This window comes from Aspergillus fumigatus, chromosome 8 (genome assembly GCF_000002655.1).
Source record: "Aspergillus fumigatus Af293 chromosome 8, whole genome shotgun sequence".
In the NCBI taxonomy this organism is placed as follows: domain Eukaryota; kingdom Fungi; phylum Ascomycota; class Eurotiomycetes; order Eurotiales; family Aspergillaceae; genus Aspergillus; species Aspergillus fumigatus.
The window spans coordinates 1,711,842-1,728,381 of NC_007201.1; the positions used below are offsets into that span (position 1 = coordinate 1,711,842).

General features: G+C 50.1%; 7 protein-coding genes across 7 annotated transcripts; 4 read left to right on the top strand and 3 right to left on the bottom strand.

The window, feature by feature from the left end:
• Positions 1-372: 372 nt before the first annotated feature.
• Positions 373-2,579, top strand: AFUA_8G06990 (ankyrin repeat domain-containing protein; the record flags this gene model as incomplete). Its single annotated transcript, XM_742404.1, has 3 exons — positions 373-529; positions 613-2,072; positions 2,133-2,579. 3 exons carry the CDS (start codon positions 373-375, stop codon positions 2,577-2,579), a joined length of 2,064 nt encoding a protein of 687 aa, XP_747497.1.
• A 2,622-nt stretch (positions 2,580-5,201) lies between these two features.
• Positions 5,202-7,681, bottom strand: AFUA_8G07000 (putative C6 transcription factor). The gene is made up of 2 exons (XM_742405.2): positions 7,144-7,681; positions 5,202-7,085 (listed from the first exon to the last, which is right to left on the bottom strand). Exons 1-2 carry the CDS (start codon positions 7,618-7,620, stop codon positions 5,295-5,297), a joined length of 2,268 nt encoding a protein of 755 aa, XP_747498.1. The 5' UTR covers positions 7,621-7,681; the 3' UTR covers positions 5,202-5,294.
• A 212-nt stretch (positions 7,682-7,893) lies between these two features.
• AFUA_8G07010 (uncharacterized protein) lies at positions 7,894-8,170 on the top strand (the record flags this gene model as incomplete). Its single annotated transcript, XM_742406.2, has 2 exons — positions 7,894-8,017; positions 8,083-8,170. Exons 1-2 carry the CDS (start codon positions 7,929-7,931, stop codon positions 8,168-8,170), a joined length of 177 nt encoding a protein of 58 aa, XP_747499.1. The 5' UTR covers positions 7,894-7,928.
• A 113-nt stretch (positions 8,171-8,283) lies between these two features.
• AFUA_8G07020 (FAD-dependent oxidoreductase) lies at positions 8,284-9,611 on the bottom strand (the record flags this gene model as incomplete). The annotated part of the gene is made up of 2 exons (XM_742407.1): positions 8,284-9,068; positions 9,125-9,611. The coding sequence occupies 2 exons, from the start codon at positions 9,609-9,611 to the stop codon at positions 8,284-8,286; spliced, it is 1,272 nt and encodes a 423-aa protein (XP_747500.1).
• A 1,557-nt stretch (positions 9,612-11,168) lies between these two features.
• Positions 11,169-13,691, bottom strand: manF (putative endo-1,4-beta-mannosidase). The gene is made up of 4 exons (XM_742408.2): positions 12,755-13,691; positions 11,967-12,698; positions 11,777-11,905; positions 11,169-11,720 (listed from the first exon to the last, which is right to left on the bottom strand). Exons 1-4 carry the CDS (start codon positions 13,002-13,004, stop codon positions 11,431-11,433), a joined length of 1,401 nt encoding a protein of 466 aa, XP_747501.1. The 5' UTR covers positions 13,005-13,691; the 3' UTR covers positions 11,169-11,430.
• A 463-nt stretch (positions 13,692-14,154) lies between these two features.
• AFUA_8G07040 (putative FAD-binding monooxygenase) lies at positions 14,155-14,544 on the top strand (the record flags this gene model as incomplete). Its single annotated transcript, XM_742409.1, has 2 exons — positions 14,155-14,420; positions 14,481-14,544. The coding sequence occupies 2 exons, from the start codon at positions 14,155-14,157 to the stop codon at positions 14,542-14,544; spliced, it is 330 nt and encodes a 109-aa protein (XP_747502.1).
• Positions 14,545-15,022: 478 nt separating this feature from the next.
• On the top strand, positions 15,023-16,243 carry AFUA_8G07050 (uncharacterized protein). The gene has a single exon (XM_742410.2). The coding sequence runs from the start codon at positions 15,297-15,299 to the stop codon at positions 16,086-16,088; it is 792 nt and encodes a 263-aa protein (XP_747503.1). The 5' UTR covers positions 15,023-15,296; the 3' UTR covers positions 16,089-16,243.
• The last annotated feature ends 297 nt before the right edge of the window (positions 16,244-16,540 follow it).

A 16,540-nucleotide genomic window follows, 5' to 3' on the forward strand; every position in this document is an offset into this window, starting at 1 on the left:
CGTCGTAATCAGCTATTGTATTCTAAATTCCGATAAACTTATAACGCCCATGTATTGAGGCTAGGCTACAATCCGGCAGTCTGTAGGATCAATTTTCTGAACATCCGTCTGGGCGACAGACATTACTGCCAGGCCAGAACCTGCCATTTCTACCTCACCTCCTAATGGATCTTTCTTCTGTACTATGACTCCTACCCAGTGGAAGTATCCACAAGCCCCAGCCTCAGCCAGAAATGTACTGGTTGGTGTTGATCCCCCACCAAGCGAATACGGGTCCTCTTGGCACACTGTTTCGCTAGAGCCTCTTCCTTCAAAAGTCCCAAACTCCCCAAGCTTAAAACCACAAATAGATATTCCCCCCTAATTCACACAATGTCCCCTACTCTTCCCCCCGAGGTCGTCTCGAATATCCTCAGTCATGTCACCCCCCTCTGGCACTGGCGCCGCCGTGCCATGTGGAAAAATAACTGTGAACGGATCACGGCGGAGAACGACGTCCGCTGGTTTCTGAGGATTAGGGGCGTTTGCCGTGCGTCGGTCTTTATATCCTTGCTTTCTTCTAAAGAGGCGTAGTAATGATCAGTCAATCAATGTATGCTAACGAGACAGCAGGGATCTTTGATGAGTGCGTGATCAATCATGTCTTGGCTGCGATCCGTAGCGGGAAGTTTGATCAGGACTTACCGATTCGGCGCGGGCCAGGGACTCGGTCAATGAGGGAGTTTGTCGGGAGGTTGTTCAAGAGTTTGATTCGTTCTTGTAAGAATGGGGATGGAGTTGGGAGTACGTACCCGATTGTTCGATCAACTATGCGAGGTGTTGAGTTGAGTGTGAATTTCCTCTCGAAGGAGGATCATTCGTCTAACGGCGGGGGTGGTTCTGGTACAGTAGGCGTGGAAGACCTACGGGAGATGCACACAGAGGCGATGATCTCCATCGTTGTTGCGACTCTCGGCCCAGATTTGGTGATTAGGCTTCTAGAAAACAGCCACGGGAATGGAAACGGGAACGATGCAGATGCCAACCGTCATGATGAGGAACAAGGGTGGCGCGTTGCTGCTCTCATGGCAGCTGCGTACTTGGGCCGGATTGAAGATATAAAGAAAATCCTGGCACTCGGGGTAGCCGTGAAGCCAGACCCGGGGGATGGGTGGCTCCATCCGCCCGTCATGGCGGCGGCGTTGGCTGGACAGGTGGACGTGCTTGAATTCCTGGTCACGCAGGGCGCGGATCTGCACAAACTGACTGTTGCTGACGGGGATAATGCGGTGCATTTTGCGGCTTTGGGCGGGCATGCCGGGGTCGTCGACTGGTTGTTAAGGAAGGGAGTGGATGGGGACGTTGTGAATAACAGGGGGGATACGCCACTTCTGCGCGCTGCCGGGGCGGGATATGCGGATGTTGTGCGGGTTCTTCTTGCCGAGGAAGGGGTGAGGGCTAATCCTCAGGATCGGCTGGGGAGAGCGCCTCTGATTTGGGCGGTCGAGAGGGGGTATGAGGATGTGGTGGAGGCGTTTTTATCTTGTGAGCGAGTGGATGTGAATATTGCAGATGGAGACGGAGATGCCAACCCAATAACGCCGTTGGTTCTGGCTGCTGCGATGGGGCATGAGAATATCTTCAGGTCTCTACTTGCACATCCTAGAGTTCACATCTGGGTGCCTACAATCTTCAGACGAGTCATCACAGGCGGTAACGTCAATATCCTCAAAGCAATGATCGCCTTGACGATGGGCACGGAGCTGAAAAAGCATTTTCTGGATGGTAATGCGCTCCTCCTCGCCGCCGAGCTGGGAACCGAAGAAGTTCTCCGATACCTACTCTCCTTTGGCGAAGTCGACATAAACTACCGTGACAGCTCTGAAGCGACGTCGGGCATGACACTCCTCGACGCCGCCATTCTCTCCAACAGTGTCGGCCATGTCAACGCCATTCTTGAACATCCAGATTTAAACATGAGCCTCATCACGGCACCAGATAGAACCCAACTATCGCCACTCCATATTGCAGCACAGCAGGACCCGCTGGATGCAGGTATCGTAGCTGTGCTGGTCGCGCACCCCGAGATCGACGTGAATGCGTGAGATTTGCACCAACGGACGCCGCTTGCGTACGCTGCTGTCACTGGCCAGACGCAGATGGTCAACATCCTTGTTGCGCAGCCGGGTGTAGATGTATCCCCCATTGACGGTTGGGGAATGACGCCACTGCACTACGCCGCTGAGAATGGACATCGGAATATCGTGAGAATAATCCTCGATAGCCCCGGGACTAACGCATGGCACACCAGCATATACGATAAGACCCCGCTGGCGCTTGCGGCTGAAAGAGGACACCTTGATATCGTGAAATTTTTGCTGGACTCGAGGCAGCAGGTCCCCGGGGATGCAGTGTGGAAGGCTTTGAGCTCTGCGAGTAGTGCAAGGGCGAAGTTTCAGCTTGGGTTGGAGACTTTGCAGAGCCGGGGTGAGGGGATTTCAGTCAAAGAAAGGTTGCTGAGGGACACATATTCGCGGCGTTTGAACGAGGTGCGTGATATATTATTATTATTCTGTGATTATTTGGAGCGTGGGAATTAGTGCATTGGATTCTACGTAGAGTATGGGTTATTGCCGTTTAATTAGCGTACTAATCAAGGCTCATTAACCGGGGTTTGCATGTACATGGCCGATCATTGCCGAGGCGTCATTGATGCCTATGAGCCAAGACAAGCTCATATTGGAAAATTGTGATTTTAATGCTATTGGGCCAGCCTGGTCACGGCTTAAACCGCGTACAACCTCTCGAGGAGCAGCCCGTGATAAGACGACAGGGAAAGGCATGAATGAAGACATGGAATATCTTGGCGTTCACACCGCGTCCATTTTGTACTTGTAATAATGCTGATAGTGAAGCGTTGGCCGCGCCAGACTGGTTTCTGTCGAATGCCTACTGCCCATGTCCCTCAAGCTTGAACTAGGGAATGGTAGTTAAAGAGATTAAAAGTTATCCTCCTCGGCCACCTATATCATCCTTACAAGCAGTCGTAGCCACCTAGCTAGGCACCGTACCTGACACAATCTCGGCAGAAGTTGTCTCACTTGACTGAAAGCTTTGGATATTTATACAGAGAATGTCCGAACTTAGTTACGATTACGATCCGCAGACTGTCATGAGGATTCCGCAATGAGATAATCCTCCACTATTCAAATCAAGACACTGATGAAAACAAAGCCGTTGCCAGTCTATATCAATCCTCGACCTTTTCCAAGGTGCCTGGGTTATGCGCAACATTTCTCCCTCGCCGATCATGGAACACGACCTTTTCCCATTATCAGCCCAATTCTGGACAAAAGAGAAAAGAACCAACCTTGGGAGGGTGTTTCACTCCCTCCTGTTCAGCTTCCTCCTCTGTCCTGACGATCTTTTCAACCTTTTTATTATGCCGTTAGCGCATCTGGGATGCTGTATCGCCTTGGATATGCTGGAGGTGGGTACCTCGCCCTCATGCCGGCCTCCACGAATTTTGGTGAAGACGTGGTCCCCGGGAGAAATGATCTGTCCGTGTTTATCGTGAACTTCGTCCATGTTGAAGCTATAGTTGAAAGCTGTATCGTTGTAGGATTTTTGAGCCACAGTCCATAGAGCTAAATATACCCCACTGTTGAACTCCAAGACATCGGTTCAGTGCGACCAAACATTAGCTGTACGCACCCCGTGGAACCAGCTCCGCCACCACGCCCATTACGGAGGTAATACGTCAGGACGCTGACGTTTGTCAACACCATCTCGTGTCCAATATCGGATCAGAATGTGCGTCGTGCTCTCAAGTTGGCCGCAGTCAGTCAGCACGTATGCAGGGGTGAAAGGGTTCTGTGGCTGATAGGGAGGGTTTGAAAGCGATACTGGGTAGCAGCTATTGTATGAATAAAAAATACATCTATAGCAGTGCATCGAAATTGTTCAATTGTAATACCCATGTGAAGATCAAATCCACAGGATTGATTCCAATTATCGAGCATACCGTTTATACCGCGGCAGCAGGGTCCAAACATCGATCTCCTATGGGTATGATCCTTGAGCTGAGGATAGCCCGCTGTTTCCTACGAATAGACTGAAGCAGCAAAATCACTCGGGCAGCCCGTAGCTATCAAAGAGTCTATACCTTGTAGTATGTCAACAAGGCGGTTGGTTCCACAAAGTCCATGGACATTATTCGCATTGGCAGTGTGATGATTTTGGCATTTGTCTGGGTGTCAGGGTAACTAACCATATTCCTCATTTCTAGTTGTTTGAACAGCTACAGACGCCATTTTCGAGGCGAAGTATCCCAGAAACTAGTTCCTGGAGCAAGGCTAGGTCAGGCATCGTCAGGTTTAAAATGAGTTGCTGGATCCATTGCACCACCGATTTGTAGCCTACAAAACAATGGAAGATTCTCGCGCTAGCGAAAATGAAGAACAAGGATGGCAGAGAGGCAAGCAGGGCAACTAAGGATATCCACTTACTCTCAATGTCAGTGGGTACGGTTGGCCTGACCAGAGCCACCGCTGCGATGCCCTGCAAACGACTTGTCGTAGCCCTAGTAGTCCTATCAGTCCCAGCAAGGCAACGTCGGCGTACATATTAGAGCTTCTCAGAATTGGTCAGGATGGCCAGTAGTGACCATACATAGTGAGACATGTTACTTGAGCAAAACTCCGTTGTTCCACTGGGCCTCTGTCTATCTCTGGGGACCGCCAGGAGCGCACAAACACAGGACATGACCCAGTTCTGCACCGCTGATGAGGGCCTTCAACTGTGCCATGGCTATCTCGGTGCTGGAAAGTTAGATATGTATCTGGAACCGAGAGTGTAATGCTACAAGTTCGCCTCAAGGAACTGGGGATGTTATTAGGGCCGACATATACTTTGTCTACGGTCATCTATTGCCGTTTGACGGGATAATATCTCCAGGCTTACCATGCTCTTTTCGGCAGAATACGCCGTCTGCCTCGGGTGGGACAGTATCACCGAGCACTCCGGGCACTCCGCAACATGTCCACAGCCATAGCGCAGCTTTATCTCCGTTACGGGTCTCATGTGTTGGTCTTAGAAATCAGGCCAGGGCGTTGGCAGTGCTCGGCACAGTGAAGTTCTTCTCCGCGTTCGGACATAAACGAGAATCTGACAGCGGTAAGAGTTGATCATATGCTCGCCCCCAGTATCCCAATATCAACTAGTAATGTCAACAAAGAGCTTGAGATTGGTCCTCATTACCAATTACTTTACGAACTAATGCCATGCATTTACCCTTGATAGCTGGCTTCCAATTATTATGAGATCGCGTATTCATCTTCTGCTCTTACGCCAGGATTCACTTCGCCGAGTGATGGCTCTTGTCTCGGTTCCTCTTCCTCTTCCGGGTTAAACAAATGATGGGACCAACACTGGTCTGTCCATTGTTGAACAAAACGGGGGTCCGAAAGATCGAAATCGATGTTCTCGCTGCTGAAACAATCAAAGTCGGTATCAGCCAAAGTGGGCATAGCCAGCATATCCCCGGGTGTCCAGGATGCAATATCTGGAGGACTGGCACTGGTTGCGAGGGAACTGGCTGCCAGGGATTCCAAAATATGGCGGCATACTGCCAAGCTCTGGCTGGTCGCGTGGATTACGGCTTCTTGGACAGGCAGCCCATCAAGTAGTGCTTCTACGCGGGCCATTGCCATACGGGCAAAGAGGTAGCCTCTCACATTTGTTTCACCATACCACAGTCGATCGTGTGTATATTGGACCACCTTGCGCGCGTCTTCCAGCAGTGGCTCTCTACGAACGCGGTTTCGCTGCGCTGAAAATATGGAGGTGTTTGCTTCCAATTGTGTTATAAGTTCCAGGAATATCACCACTGCGCCACGAGTGACAATATCTCGAAACATGCCACCCCCGGAGAGTAGCAAGCGATGGTACAGTTTGTCCTCGAGGAGTGAAACCAAGTCAAGCGCAGACTCGAGAGACACTTTCTGGGAGTAGATGTACAATGGACTGCGTTTGCTTTGGATTGCGTAAGGATAGTGAAGACTTAGGAGGAAGCGAGACAGAAAATGCTCGCAGAAAATATATCTGAACTGACGTGCTTCATGCGTCGACAGATCGTGCTCGGTGGGTTTGAGCTGATCCACAAAGGTTCTTGCACTGCGGCAAACTGACGCCAGCTCACTCCCAAGACGAAGAACTTGGTCATAGGGCGGCTTGTCCTGCAAGTTGTTGATAATTCTCGTAGCTTCCAGTCTCAACGGTAGAGAATCGGCCAGCAGACGCAGGACGGAAGTTTGGGTCGGTATCGAACTTGCTTTGGCCGGAAGGGTCTCCCCATATGCCTCGAGCAAATCGTCATCGTCTAGGTTGGATGGCGGCTGGGTATTATACTCCGCAGCAGTAATCATAGGAGCCATGCCCGAATCCAACGCAGCCTGGACATTCAGCTCCAAGATTGTATACCACAGTCGTCTTCGTAACTCCCTTTGAAGCGCACTCGTCTCGCCTAGGTTGCTGGGATCCTGATGGAAGCCCATCTGCATGGCCATCCGGATAAACGAACCGGCGGAAACCCAAGCCAGATCTGCTCCTACCCGGTTGACCTGACGCGCAAGTAGAAGCAAGCAATGAATCTGAATGCCATCCAGCGTCAAGCGATCCTTCTCAAAAGGCGCAGAGAGCCATTCCTGAGCGACATGGACTGATGCTCTAGCTTTGGCAGCTAGATCGTTATATGTTTGGACATCGCCGTACAACGGTGCTGCGATGGCCATGACCAGGAGAAGCTTCACCTTGAATGGGGTGGCTGCTGTCTGTGGCTTACTCCAGTATCTCTCATACTCCGCTCTGAACATTGTAGTGTGGAGAATCCGGTAGCATGTTTCAAAAGTGTCGAGATACAGTTGCACAAGCCCGTCGAGTACCGGACGTCTGGGAAGAAGATGTTGGATATTGGTAGGAAGTGGGCTGCGACTGGGCAATTGTTTCTTGATATCACGAGCCAATTGTTTGCATACGGCAATGGCCTCTGAGATCTGTTCGGCAGAGCGCTCAGCAGGCGTGTCTTTGCTGAATGGTAGGCTGCCCACCTTGGTGATGTTAGTATCGATCAGGAGCTAAAATCTTCTACGTAGCTGGGCGGCGTACCAGAGGTACAGAGCTCATCCAATGGCCATGGCCAAAGACCCTCGTTTTGGACAAGATGCCGTGGAATGGGCCAGGAGGAGCTTGGATGGTGGACGAGCTGACGCTCACTTTCTGCGGAAGAGTGTGGGTGCTGTCCAGGTCTGGGGGGGTGCATCGCACAGGCCCCCCTAGTACAAGAGATATTCCTGGCCCAGTGCTCTCGCCAATTGTTGGATTGGGTGAACTGGAGGCAGGCTGTTGCGGTTCGCTTGCGCCTTGGTCGGCCGGTTCGGGCAGCAACGGTTCCTGGGTCCGTTGTGATTCATGTCTAACGGGACCTGTGGCCCAGGCCACCGCATATGTGCAAGCGGTCGACTTATGCGCCCTGCATTGCCCACAAGGGCTGTTTCGATCGCATTTGACCTTGCGTCGCCGACACTCTACACAGGACAAGGCTGGGCGTCGGCGTTTTCTGATGGGTTCAGTCGGCCCAGCCATTGATGCGGTTGCCGAGCAAAGGCAGAGATCCGTTCGTTTCGTCAGGTCGGGGATAGATTAGCTCGGACAAGGTAGCCAAAGGCTGACTCTGCTCCGTCGTTCATGGGCGAAGGAGGGTTAAATGTTATCTCCGGAAGAGTATCGGTCGTCGTAAGATGCCGATATCTCCGAAACTGGCACTCAGTGACAACCCCCTGTCGTGACTCAAGTCCGGGATTTCTCATTATATTCTGCAAGCTGACCTGTCATTTACAATTTCCAGGTCGGCGTTTATGAAATCTAGGTAGACGATTCTACGGTTAACATTAATGGATTTCCTCAAAGAAGTTCCGGCTTCTGGCGGTATAAGAAGTAGAATCAAGGAAGCCAACAGCAAACAGGACTTTAGCCTAGAAAGGTCAGTAAGCCAGACTTGGTATAACTAAGGTGGGATATATGCTGAAGAACGTGTACTATTTCTAGCTTGAAGGCCTCCTTGAGTGGCACGAAGAGTGAAATCTACGGTATCAAACCACATCTAATCCTCTACTTCGCTTTTCTATCCCTATAGCTAAGGAAGAAGGAAGTCAAACAGACTGTCGGTAACATCTCGTACGCACCTCAACGGAAAAGCACTTAGGATTGAGCAACAGTGACCTAAATTCCCTCGGTATTGCCCAACGTTCACTGAATCTCCTTTAGAGCTTCGAATACTCCATTGTAACCACAGTTAAAGTCTAAGTTGGCCAGTCGTTGCTCCATGCTAATATCTTTTGCCATGACACGGGTGTCCTCCAGGACCTTTGAAGCACGTGGCCGGCGAACATTGTCCACTTGCTTAAGCACCGCTTCGATTTCCGCATGGGAAAGACCTGGACGCAACAAGCGGAGACTGTCAGCATCTTCGACTGCCATGTTCGCCCCTTGACCTTGCAATGGGGTCATCGCATGGGCCGCATCCCCGATAACGATTGCGCGTCCTCGATTCCAGTTGGGAAGGGGGTCCATATCTTGGAGCTCCCACACCTTCACCTCCGTGGCGATACTGAAAATCGTCAGTTTCGAAAGCCCGTAAAAGACACAAGGTGTGTACCTGAGAATCTTGCGTATCGGTTCGTAGTAATCGCTGAATATCTCGATCATTTCCCGTCGGTCACCATCTGCAAACCAGGACTCCAAGACACCTCCTTTCTGCTCCCGTGTCGGAAAGAGGCACGAGATGTTCATATACTCATTATTCCGGATGGCGTATGCTGCAATCATGCGATTACTCCCATCCCCTGTCTGTAGGCAAGAGATACGCCCTTCGGCGGTACTCGGCTCCCACCACACTGGGAGATAGCCGAGAGCTTCTTTAACCGCCTCAGCAGAAGCGGCAATTCGGTAGCAAGTCAATCCATTCTTCTTGGCCTGGCAACTGTCAGTGCCAACAATCCGGCGACGGAGACGTGAATGCACGCCATCAGCAACTATATTTCAGTGTCAGACACTTCCGCGCCCGTGATGACCGCTAGACAACACTAACCAATGACTACATCTGCTTCCACAACCGATCCGTCTGCCAACGTCACAGTAGCCTTCTCGGGGTCGATGTCAATCACACTGATATTGAACACCATCTGCGCCGGACTGCCTTGAATACCGAGTTCATCCGATGGAGCAGTAGCGAGTCGAAGGAGCTCGTCACGGAAATCAGACCGCTTCATACTGAGGGTATCGGTTCCATACCGCTTCTTGAAGTCAACTGGGAAGTCCTGCAATTGATTGCCGTCTTTGTCAAACAGCCGGTAACCGTAACATGGAACGCCACCGGCACGATACCGATCAAATCCCATGGTTTGAAGGATCTTGACTCCGTTAGAGAACAGACAGATACCCTGTCCACCGGTGGCCGTATCCGGACCACCGCGCTCGTAGACAGTAACATCGTGATGCTCACGAAGGATCCTGGCCGCAGCTAGACCTGCCAGGCCAGATCCAACGATGATAATGCGAAGTTTTTCGGCAGTCATGTTCCCGAGTGGTTGCCTCTTTTGTCGATGGTGGTAGTAAATAGCGACTAAATGGTGAGCGAGATATGCGTTCCGAAGTTCGATTCACCTGTCTTGAGGAAGTTGCAAGGCCTTCTTGTAGTCGACATCAGCCGTGCGAGTAGAGAGAACGTTGTGGTAAGCTTCTTCCGTCCATCAGCTTCTCACAGTATTCCCGAAAATGCCGACTCGGGATTTTCGACGTTAGGATAACCCTGCCGCTGTCGTGGAACGTAGGAAAACAACAGTTCGCGTATCACCAGTGAGCACTACTATGTCTCAGTGAGGTCAGCCTTCCTTGAAAAGTGGAGCCTTTCGTTGATGCGTTCTATCCGAAACCTCGGGGCTCTGCTCGGTGATATCGGAGCTGCGTTGTATTTCTACCAAACCTTGACAGGAAGATGAGATTGGATACGGTGCAGACTGTGAATATCAGACCCATCTTTACTTTTCTAAGATGACTGCATCAATGGGGCTGTAGCAATTAGCCAAGTCCTCAATGAATAGCCGGTAGACCTATACATGTTCTGGGTTCGCGAGCCCGCCCTGAGCTGATTCCACTGCGTATCATGAAGCCTTCGGCATATTGGGAACACTTGGTCTCGGAATCGATCGACAACGAGGCATTGAGCATTGATTTAGCCCTCTGAGATCTTGCGGGGCAAAAATTGAGAATAGGACAACCGCTTTTGGATTTCGCTGTGGATGAATGAGAGCAATTATGTTGTATCTCCGGTGAGAAGCTGCTATAAGGCGATTCTGTATATTATATTACAGTCCTGAATTAGGAACTTATTAGTGTTTCATGAGCAGATTACATATGTGTATCCAGTTTACGGTTGCTTCAAGCGATTTTCCACTCGCTCAGAAAGAGTACGAATCTCTCTGGCCATTGACAGGATGCCTCCTGCTCCATTTCACTAAGGGGTGTTGTACGCAATATACCCACTAGTTAATGGGTAGCACGGGAGTAGATCTTGTCTGTGGTTAACAAGGGGTGACAGAGCTTTTTCTTTCTGGCTGTGAATGAAACGCTGAGAGTATCTAGGATTCCTGCATAAATACAGGTTCCTTACATGTAGTACGCAATATATTAGCTTTAAATCTTACAGCAACAGCTTCAATACATACTGATAAAGTGAAAAATGCCAGTGTCAGCTTGGAAAAGCCTGATCCATTGAGGTAGGTATATGTTGTTCCGGAAAGCCTGGCAGGCTAATAGCTTATACTGCCTTCCACAGTACACTCCCTCATCTTATGTCCCAGTAGTACTATTAAGGAGAAGTCCCTGCCGTACTTGTAACGATTAAGCCTGATAGTGCATATATAAGGCTCCCAACTATCACATGTCTAGTGTGCTTGAGAACTCCCGCAACGCGGGGACCCTAGTCTACCTGCGGAGCTGATCAATATTATGAACACCCAATGCCCACACACGCTGTCAAGGAAGGTTACGATACGATGATTTGAGCTGAAAGAGCTGCAAAGAGTGCAGCAGAAATCAGAGCTAAGGACCAGAAGCTCTGGTATGGTATATGGAGTTGTAATTGGCGAGGAATACAATATGCAAGTTATCCAAAGTATCAATATTGAAATCCTTCTAAAAAGGGTGGTAGAAGAGAAAACTATCTACTTTATCTACATAAGCCCGGTGGAGCCAGGCTCATGAAAGACTTGTATACCTAGAAAGAAGGGAAGCAACAGTTCAAGGCGAGATGAGAACCAGATGGGGCCGGCCCCGTCTTTCCGCACAGCTTTGGTGACAGGACGAGATTGAACGCGTCCTCTGAGCTTCTGTCAGCTAAAGTGTGCTGAGATGATCAGCTACACCACATTGCCAGTCACTGGTGCCGTAGTAAATGGTGAAGTGATCATTGGGTGATGGGCCGGTCGACAGCGTCTGTCCGTACTGCCAGAACAAATCGGCAGCCATTCCAGAAGACACAGAGGTCTTTTGCCAGGTGAGCGAGGCCGAGCAATGGTCATCCTTAAGGCCATACTCCTCGAACAGGCATGGCTTTCCGGCAGCCTTACAAACCTTAGCGTGGGATGTCACCCAGCCGTTGCCCCAGCTGTTGTCTTTGATGCCCCCTGGTACGATGCGTCAATTGACAGTCCAGTGACGACGAGGGTGGAACAATACTCACAGTCCTCGGTATACAGGTGGAATACTCCGAAATCGATGTCAGGAGCGGCAAGGTTCTTGGCAAAGTCGCTACCCTCGTAGGTGGAGTAGGGGTAGGAACCATCCGAGTCGACGGTCACCCCCATGCCCTCTATACTGGAGTTAGTCACCTGCGTGACATCAGGTATGTGAGAGGGGAGTGCTTAGCGTACCATCGCCTGTGGCAACCATGTGATTTGGATCAAGAGACTTGATGTATGCGCTGGTTTTGGCGGTCCAGTTGTAAATAACATCAGTACTGCACCCTTGGCAACGAGCTTCATTTGACAACTCCCAAGCCATGATAGCAGGAGAGTCCCGGTAGCGCGAAACTACCGCCTTAATATATGCCTGATACACGCTCTGGATCTTGGAGTTGGTATACCATTCTGTCTTGCTGCCGCCATACGCCTTGACGTACGCATTCATGCCGCCGTAGTCGTCCCAGTTATTGACCAATGGAATAAGTAACTTGATTCCGCGCTTCTCCGCCGCAGATACCACGTAGTCAAGCCGTTGGAGACCGTCTGCGCCAGTGTTGATGGTCGTGGTGCCAGTTGATGGATCATGAAGCTGGAAATAGACGGTGCCAGAGCTCGGTTTGGAATTCACATCATTAAAACCCCAAGTTCGCAGGATCTTCAAGCCGGCTTTCTGCAGGTTATCCATGACAGAGTCAACATCTGCATCGTTGGTGAGGAACGGCAACCAGTAGGCATTCGTGCCGGCAAAGTATTTGGTCTCGCCGTCAATGTTGAATTTGAGCCCATCTGCCTTAACAAAGGAGCTGCTGCCAGTTGGGACAGGCTTCTTTGATGTAGTGGCGGATGGCACAGATTCCTTCGAGGAAGACGTGCTACTAGGAGCAGCAGTCGCGGAGACTGATGATGTCGACGTCGTGGTAGCTTGAATATGTTAGGACTATCATCTCGGCCGCACAGAGAAGCAGTGTATTGCTCACCAGGCTGGCACTGGCTGTACCATTCATTGAATAACACGCACGACCAGCCAGATACACAGGAAGTTTCACCCGTATACGAGCGACCACCACACTGGCCCCAAGGACCAACCTGCGCCGCGACAGCTCCTATCGCGGATAGGAGGGCGACAGACGGCAATGGGTGCATAATTCCAAGGACAGAGAAAGTGATCTGGGAATTTTTTGAAAGACTGAAGGCTGTTGAGTTGGATAACGGTTTCTTCGATGGCATAAGAACCTCTATTTATACTTCTTTGTGATATCATCTCCTGCCGGAATATCCCATGAAATCAACCTGGAAGAGCCGACGGAATCGGCTGTCGCTCTGCATGTCGGTGGTGTGGACCCTCACTAGCGCACGCCGATGGGCTGGCAATGGCTAGGGTCTTTGCTGCCTCATTGAATCCACTGGCGTGAACCCCCCGTCTCCACCTTGTACCTCCGTGGCGGATTGGGCAAAGGCGGTTTCACTCTGAGACTATCTCTATAGAGCGATCCCCTTGAACATTTCAAAACAGCCTTGACCAACATTGGTCCCCTAAATCTCGTACATTGCATATCTAGGGTCTACCTCCACAGCAGCTTGTCTCCCTGTGACATGGTGACCCACGATTCTCCCTTGCGTTTCTCCAGCCCCTGATACATGATAATTTGATAGGATTTGAGGGTTCCCTGGTACCGTTCCGGGAACATCATCCTTAATTTTTGAGGAAAGGCGGAATATCCCTCTCGTGCGCACGTGATAACATTGGCTCAATACCTATATTGTCACTACTCTGTATCTGCGAATAAGCGGCATCATTCCGCCTCTCGACACGGGCCGTTTCCCATGTAGATAATCCCATGGGTTTATGGACGTTTGCAGGTCGGCGTAGCATCCATGCTAAGACATGATACTCTCGGGAGAGAAAAAAAAAAAAAAAAAAAAAAAGGTGGGCTTCAAAGACATTCTGACACGAAAGCGGGGAGGTAGAGCCTGGCCAGGAAGTAGTAGCCATGATCTGTGAAGCAGTCTTTTCAGGTAGCAGAAAAAAAAAAAATTGATGTCATCGTGGGTGCAAACGGCCAGGGATCACACCACACACTCGAAGGTAGGCCCTCGACGCTGAAGATGCGGACCCTTTCTATGCCCTCAGAGTCGATATAGCGTATTCCCACGGTTCCTCGGCCCGTTAGATGGGATGAATACCTTGCTTCTGTGTACACCGCTCCTCGAAAGCGGTTTGTGGCCGTGCGCCAGCATGATCGCATGATCCAAGTGAGATTCTCAGGTGTACCTCGCCTGCAAGCCCATTTCGGACCGACTGAGCAATGCTTGCAAGGGTGACATCGTGGAAGAAAAGCATGGTTTTGCGGAGATATTAAGCGGCGCAGGGTGGCAAATGGACGATATCCTGGAAGCCCTCGAGTCTGCTGATGACTTTTATTGCGAGCGACTGGGGGTAGTCAAGATGGACTGTTGGTCCCGCGGCAGGGTGCTGGGAGATGCAGCGTTCTGCCCGTCGGCAACCACTGGCATGGGCACTACCAGAATCCTTGTCGGTGTTTATATTTTGGTTGGCGAGATAGGTAAACAATGCAAGAGAAGTTTTGGGGGTGATATCGATGGAAGTACGACAAAGGATGCTCTGTCTCGCGCATTCAAAGCGTACGGAATCTTTCGGCCTTTCCTTGACCAGGTCCAAAGGGGCTTATTGGATGGTTATAGTTTCTCGGACCGACTTCCATCGACATCTTTGGTGTTGCTGTTCTCCATTTTGCCTTCGCTATAGCGTAATTCGTCAGTTTGGATGTCCTGTCCACATTTGTCCTCCACAAGAATGGACAGGGATGGGCACTCCCGAACCACGATATGTTGTAACTATGACATATGTAATTGGGCCTTTGTTTATGTTGATCGTAAAACAATGGAAAGTACATACGTATATTCATATTGATGTCAAATGTTCAGTGATTCCTGAGTTGATAGGATTCGATGAGGTAGGTGGAGGGATATAACTGGCGTGGAAATATATATTCAGTACTAATCCCGACCTCCACGGTTAACAACAACTTGTTGCCAGCTGTTATCCATAATCGACATCATACCAATATTCTACCATGGGCTAGAATGTAATGACGGATATATGAATGCACAGAAAGATACCGTCTTCCATCATCTACTGAAGAGGCACAACATGTGGTGATCTACAGAGTAAGTAAGTATCGGAGTCGGAAGAATACATTATTGGGGGTTCTGAATTAGCCCGACCGAGACTAGCATCGTTTACATAAGGTGAATGTGTGAATGGACCGGGCAGACAGATCCTCCGTTATTATGAGCTAAATGTTAGTTCCCGCGCCCATGAACCACCCACTTGTTGCTCCGAGCCCTACGGCGGTACATATTCAGCCTTACCATTAGCTGGAGAATGGACAGGACTCCAGTCATAAGACTCATGACTATATTAATCATGGACTCCTCCTTCCAAGTTTCTGATTATGGACACCATCATCATCTAAACTACTTTCTGTGCCTCTTAAAATGAACTCCCAGAGAATTGCATATTTTGGCGCCACAGGCGGATGCACAAACGCATGTCTGGCCTTGTCTCTCCGACAAGGCCTCAAAGCCGTCGCACTGGCGCGGACGCCCAAGAAGTTGCACGATATGCTGCTGTCCCAAGGAATCAGTGAGGAAACCATCAGCGCAAACCTGATTATCATCCAAGGCGATATCACCGACGTCGCAGCCGTCAAGAAGACCTTGATGTCCGGAGACGAAAGAAAACTCGTGGATAAGATTGTCTCTGGCGTTGGTGCGCGGCCGTCGTTCCAGCTTTCCGTGACTACTCCCGTCAAAATGGATAATCCGCATATCTGCGAGCAAGCCATCACAACCATCATCAAAGCACTAGGGGAGATATATGCCGAATATCCCGACGAGCGACTGTGCAAACCTGTCATCACCGTCATCTCAACAACGGGCGTGGACGGTCCGGATGATGTGCCGTTTGGTTTCAAGTCACTGTATTCCGTTCTGCTTGCAGTGCCACATGAAGATAAGAAAAAACTGGAGGAGCTGGTCAAGTCCGATGAGCTGAAGGACGCATCGTCGAGGGTGTTTGGTGGAGCAGTAATTGTTCGTCCGTCGTTGCTGGTCGGAGACCACCAAATCGCCAGCATTGGCGCAAAGAAGCTGCGGGTGGGAACAGAGGAGAATCCGCCTATTGGGTATACAGTGCATCGTGCTCGTGTCGGCCAATGGATTTTCGAGGAAGTTGTCACCAAGTCCAAGGTGGACTGGGTGGGAAAGATTGTGACTTTGACTTATTAATGAGGATTCTTTATGCTCTTGTTTTGAACTTTGAACTGTGCTCTTGGTGATACTCCGTTTGTTCCGCATGTTATTTTACGAACTCTAATTAGTTAGGAATGTATGATCTCCTGATGAGAACTAGGAATATAGAAGGGACATCTCAGAGCGTGCCTCATGACATGAAATAGGACGGTGTACGGCGTACCTCATCACGGAGCCAGGATGAAATTACATTTCAGGTCCCAGGAGGCAGCTCATCTGACCTATTAGATTAGTATGCTTGCCTACTAAATAATCACAGTGGCAGAAACAACTAGGCTACTATTCTCTGGACTGTAAGGATGTATCTACTCTTTGCAATCTGCCCTCTGCTTCGCTCTATTAACCTAGGACCTCAATGCCACAGCCTGAGCGGAATAACTGACGAGGCAGCCATAGAAGGCCATGACCTCATTCACCAAGCTGAACTA

What these genes read in the sequence shown, in the direction of transcription:
- AFUA_8G07000 (XM_742405.2), bottom strand. Translation starts at nt 7,620, where the DNA reads ATGGCTGGGCCGACTGAACCCATCAGAAAACGCCGACGCCCAGCCTTG. An exon ending in GGATGAGCTCTGTACCTCTG is followed by an intron (nt 7,086 to 7,143) that starts GTACGCCGCCCA and finishes AACATCACCAAG; the next exon opens with GTGGGCAGCCTACCATTCAG.
- manF (XM_742408.2), bottom strand. Translation starts at nt 13,004, where the DNA reads ATGCCATCGAAGAAACCGTTATCCAACTCAACAGCCTTCAGTCTTTCA. An exon ending in GTACAGCCAGTGCCAGCCTG is followed by an intron (nt 12,699 to 12,754) that starts GTGAGCAATACA and finishes AACATATTCAAG; the next exon opens with CTACCACGACGTCGACATCA. An exon ending in CATGGTTGCCACAGGCGATG is followed by an intron (nt 11,906 to 11,966) that starts GTACGCTAAGCA and finishes ACTCCAGTATAG; the next exon opens with AGGGCATGGGGGTGACCGTC.
- AFUA_8G07050 (XM_742410.2), top strand. Translation starts at nt 15,297, where the DNA reads ATGAACTCCCAGAGAATTGCATATTTTGGCGCCACAGGCGGATGCACA.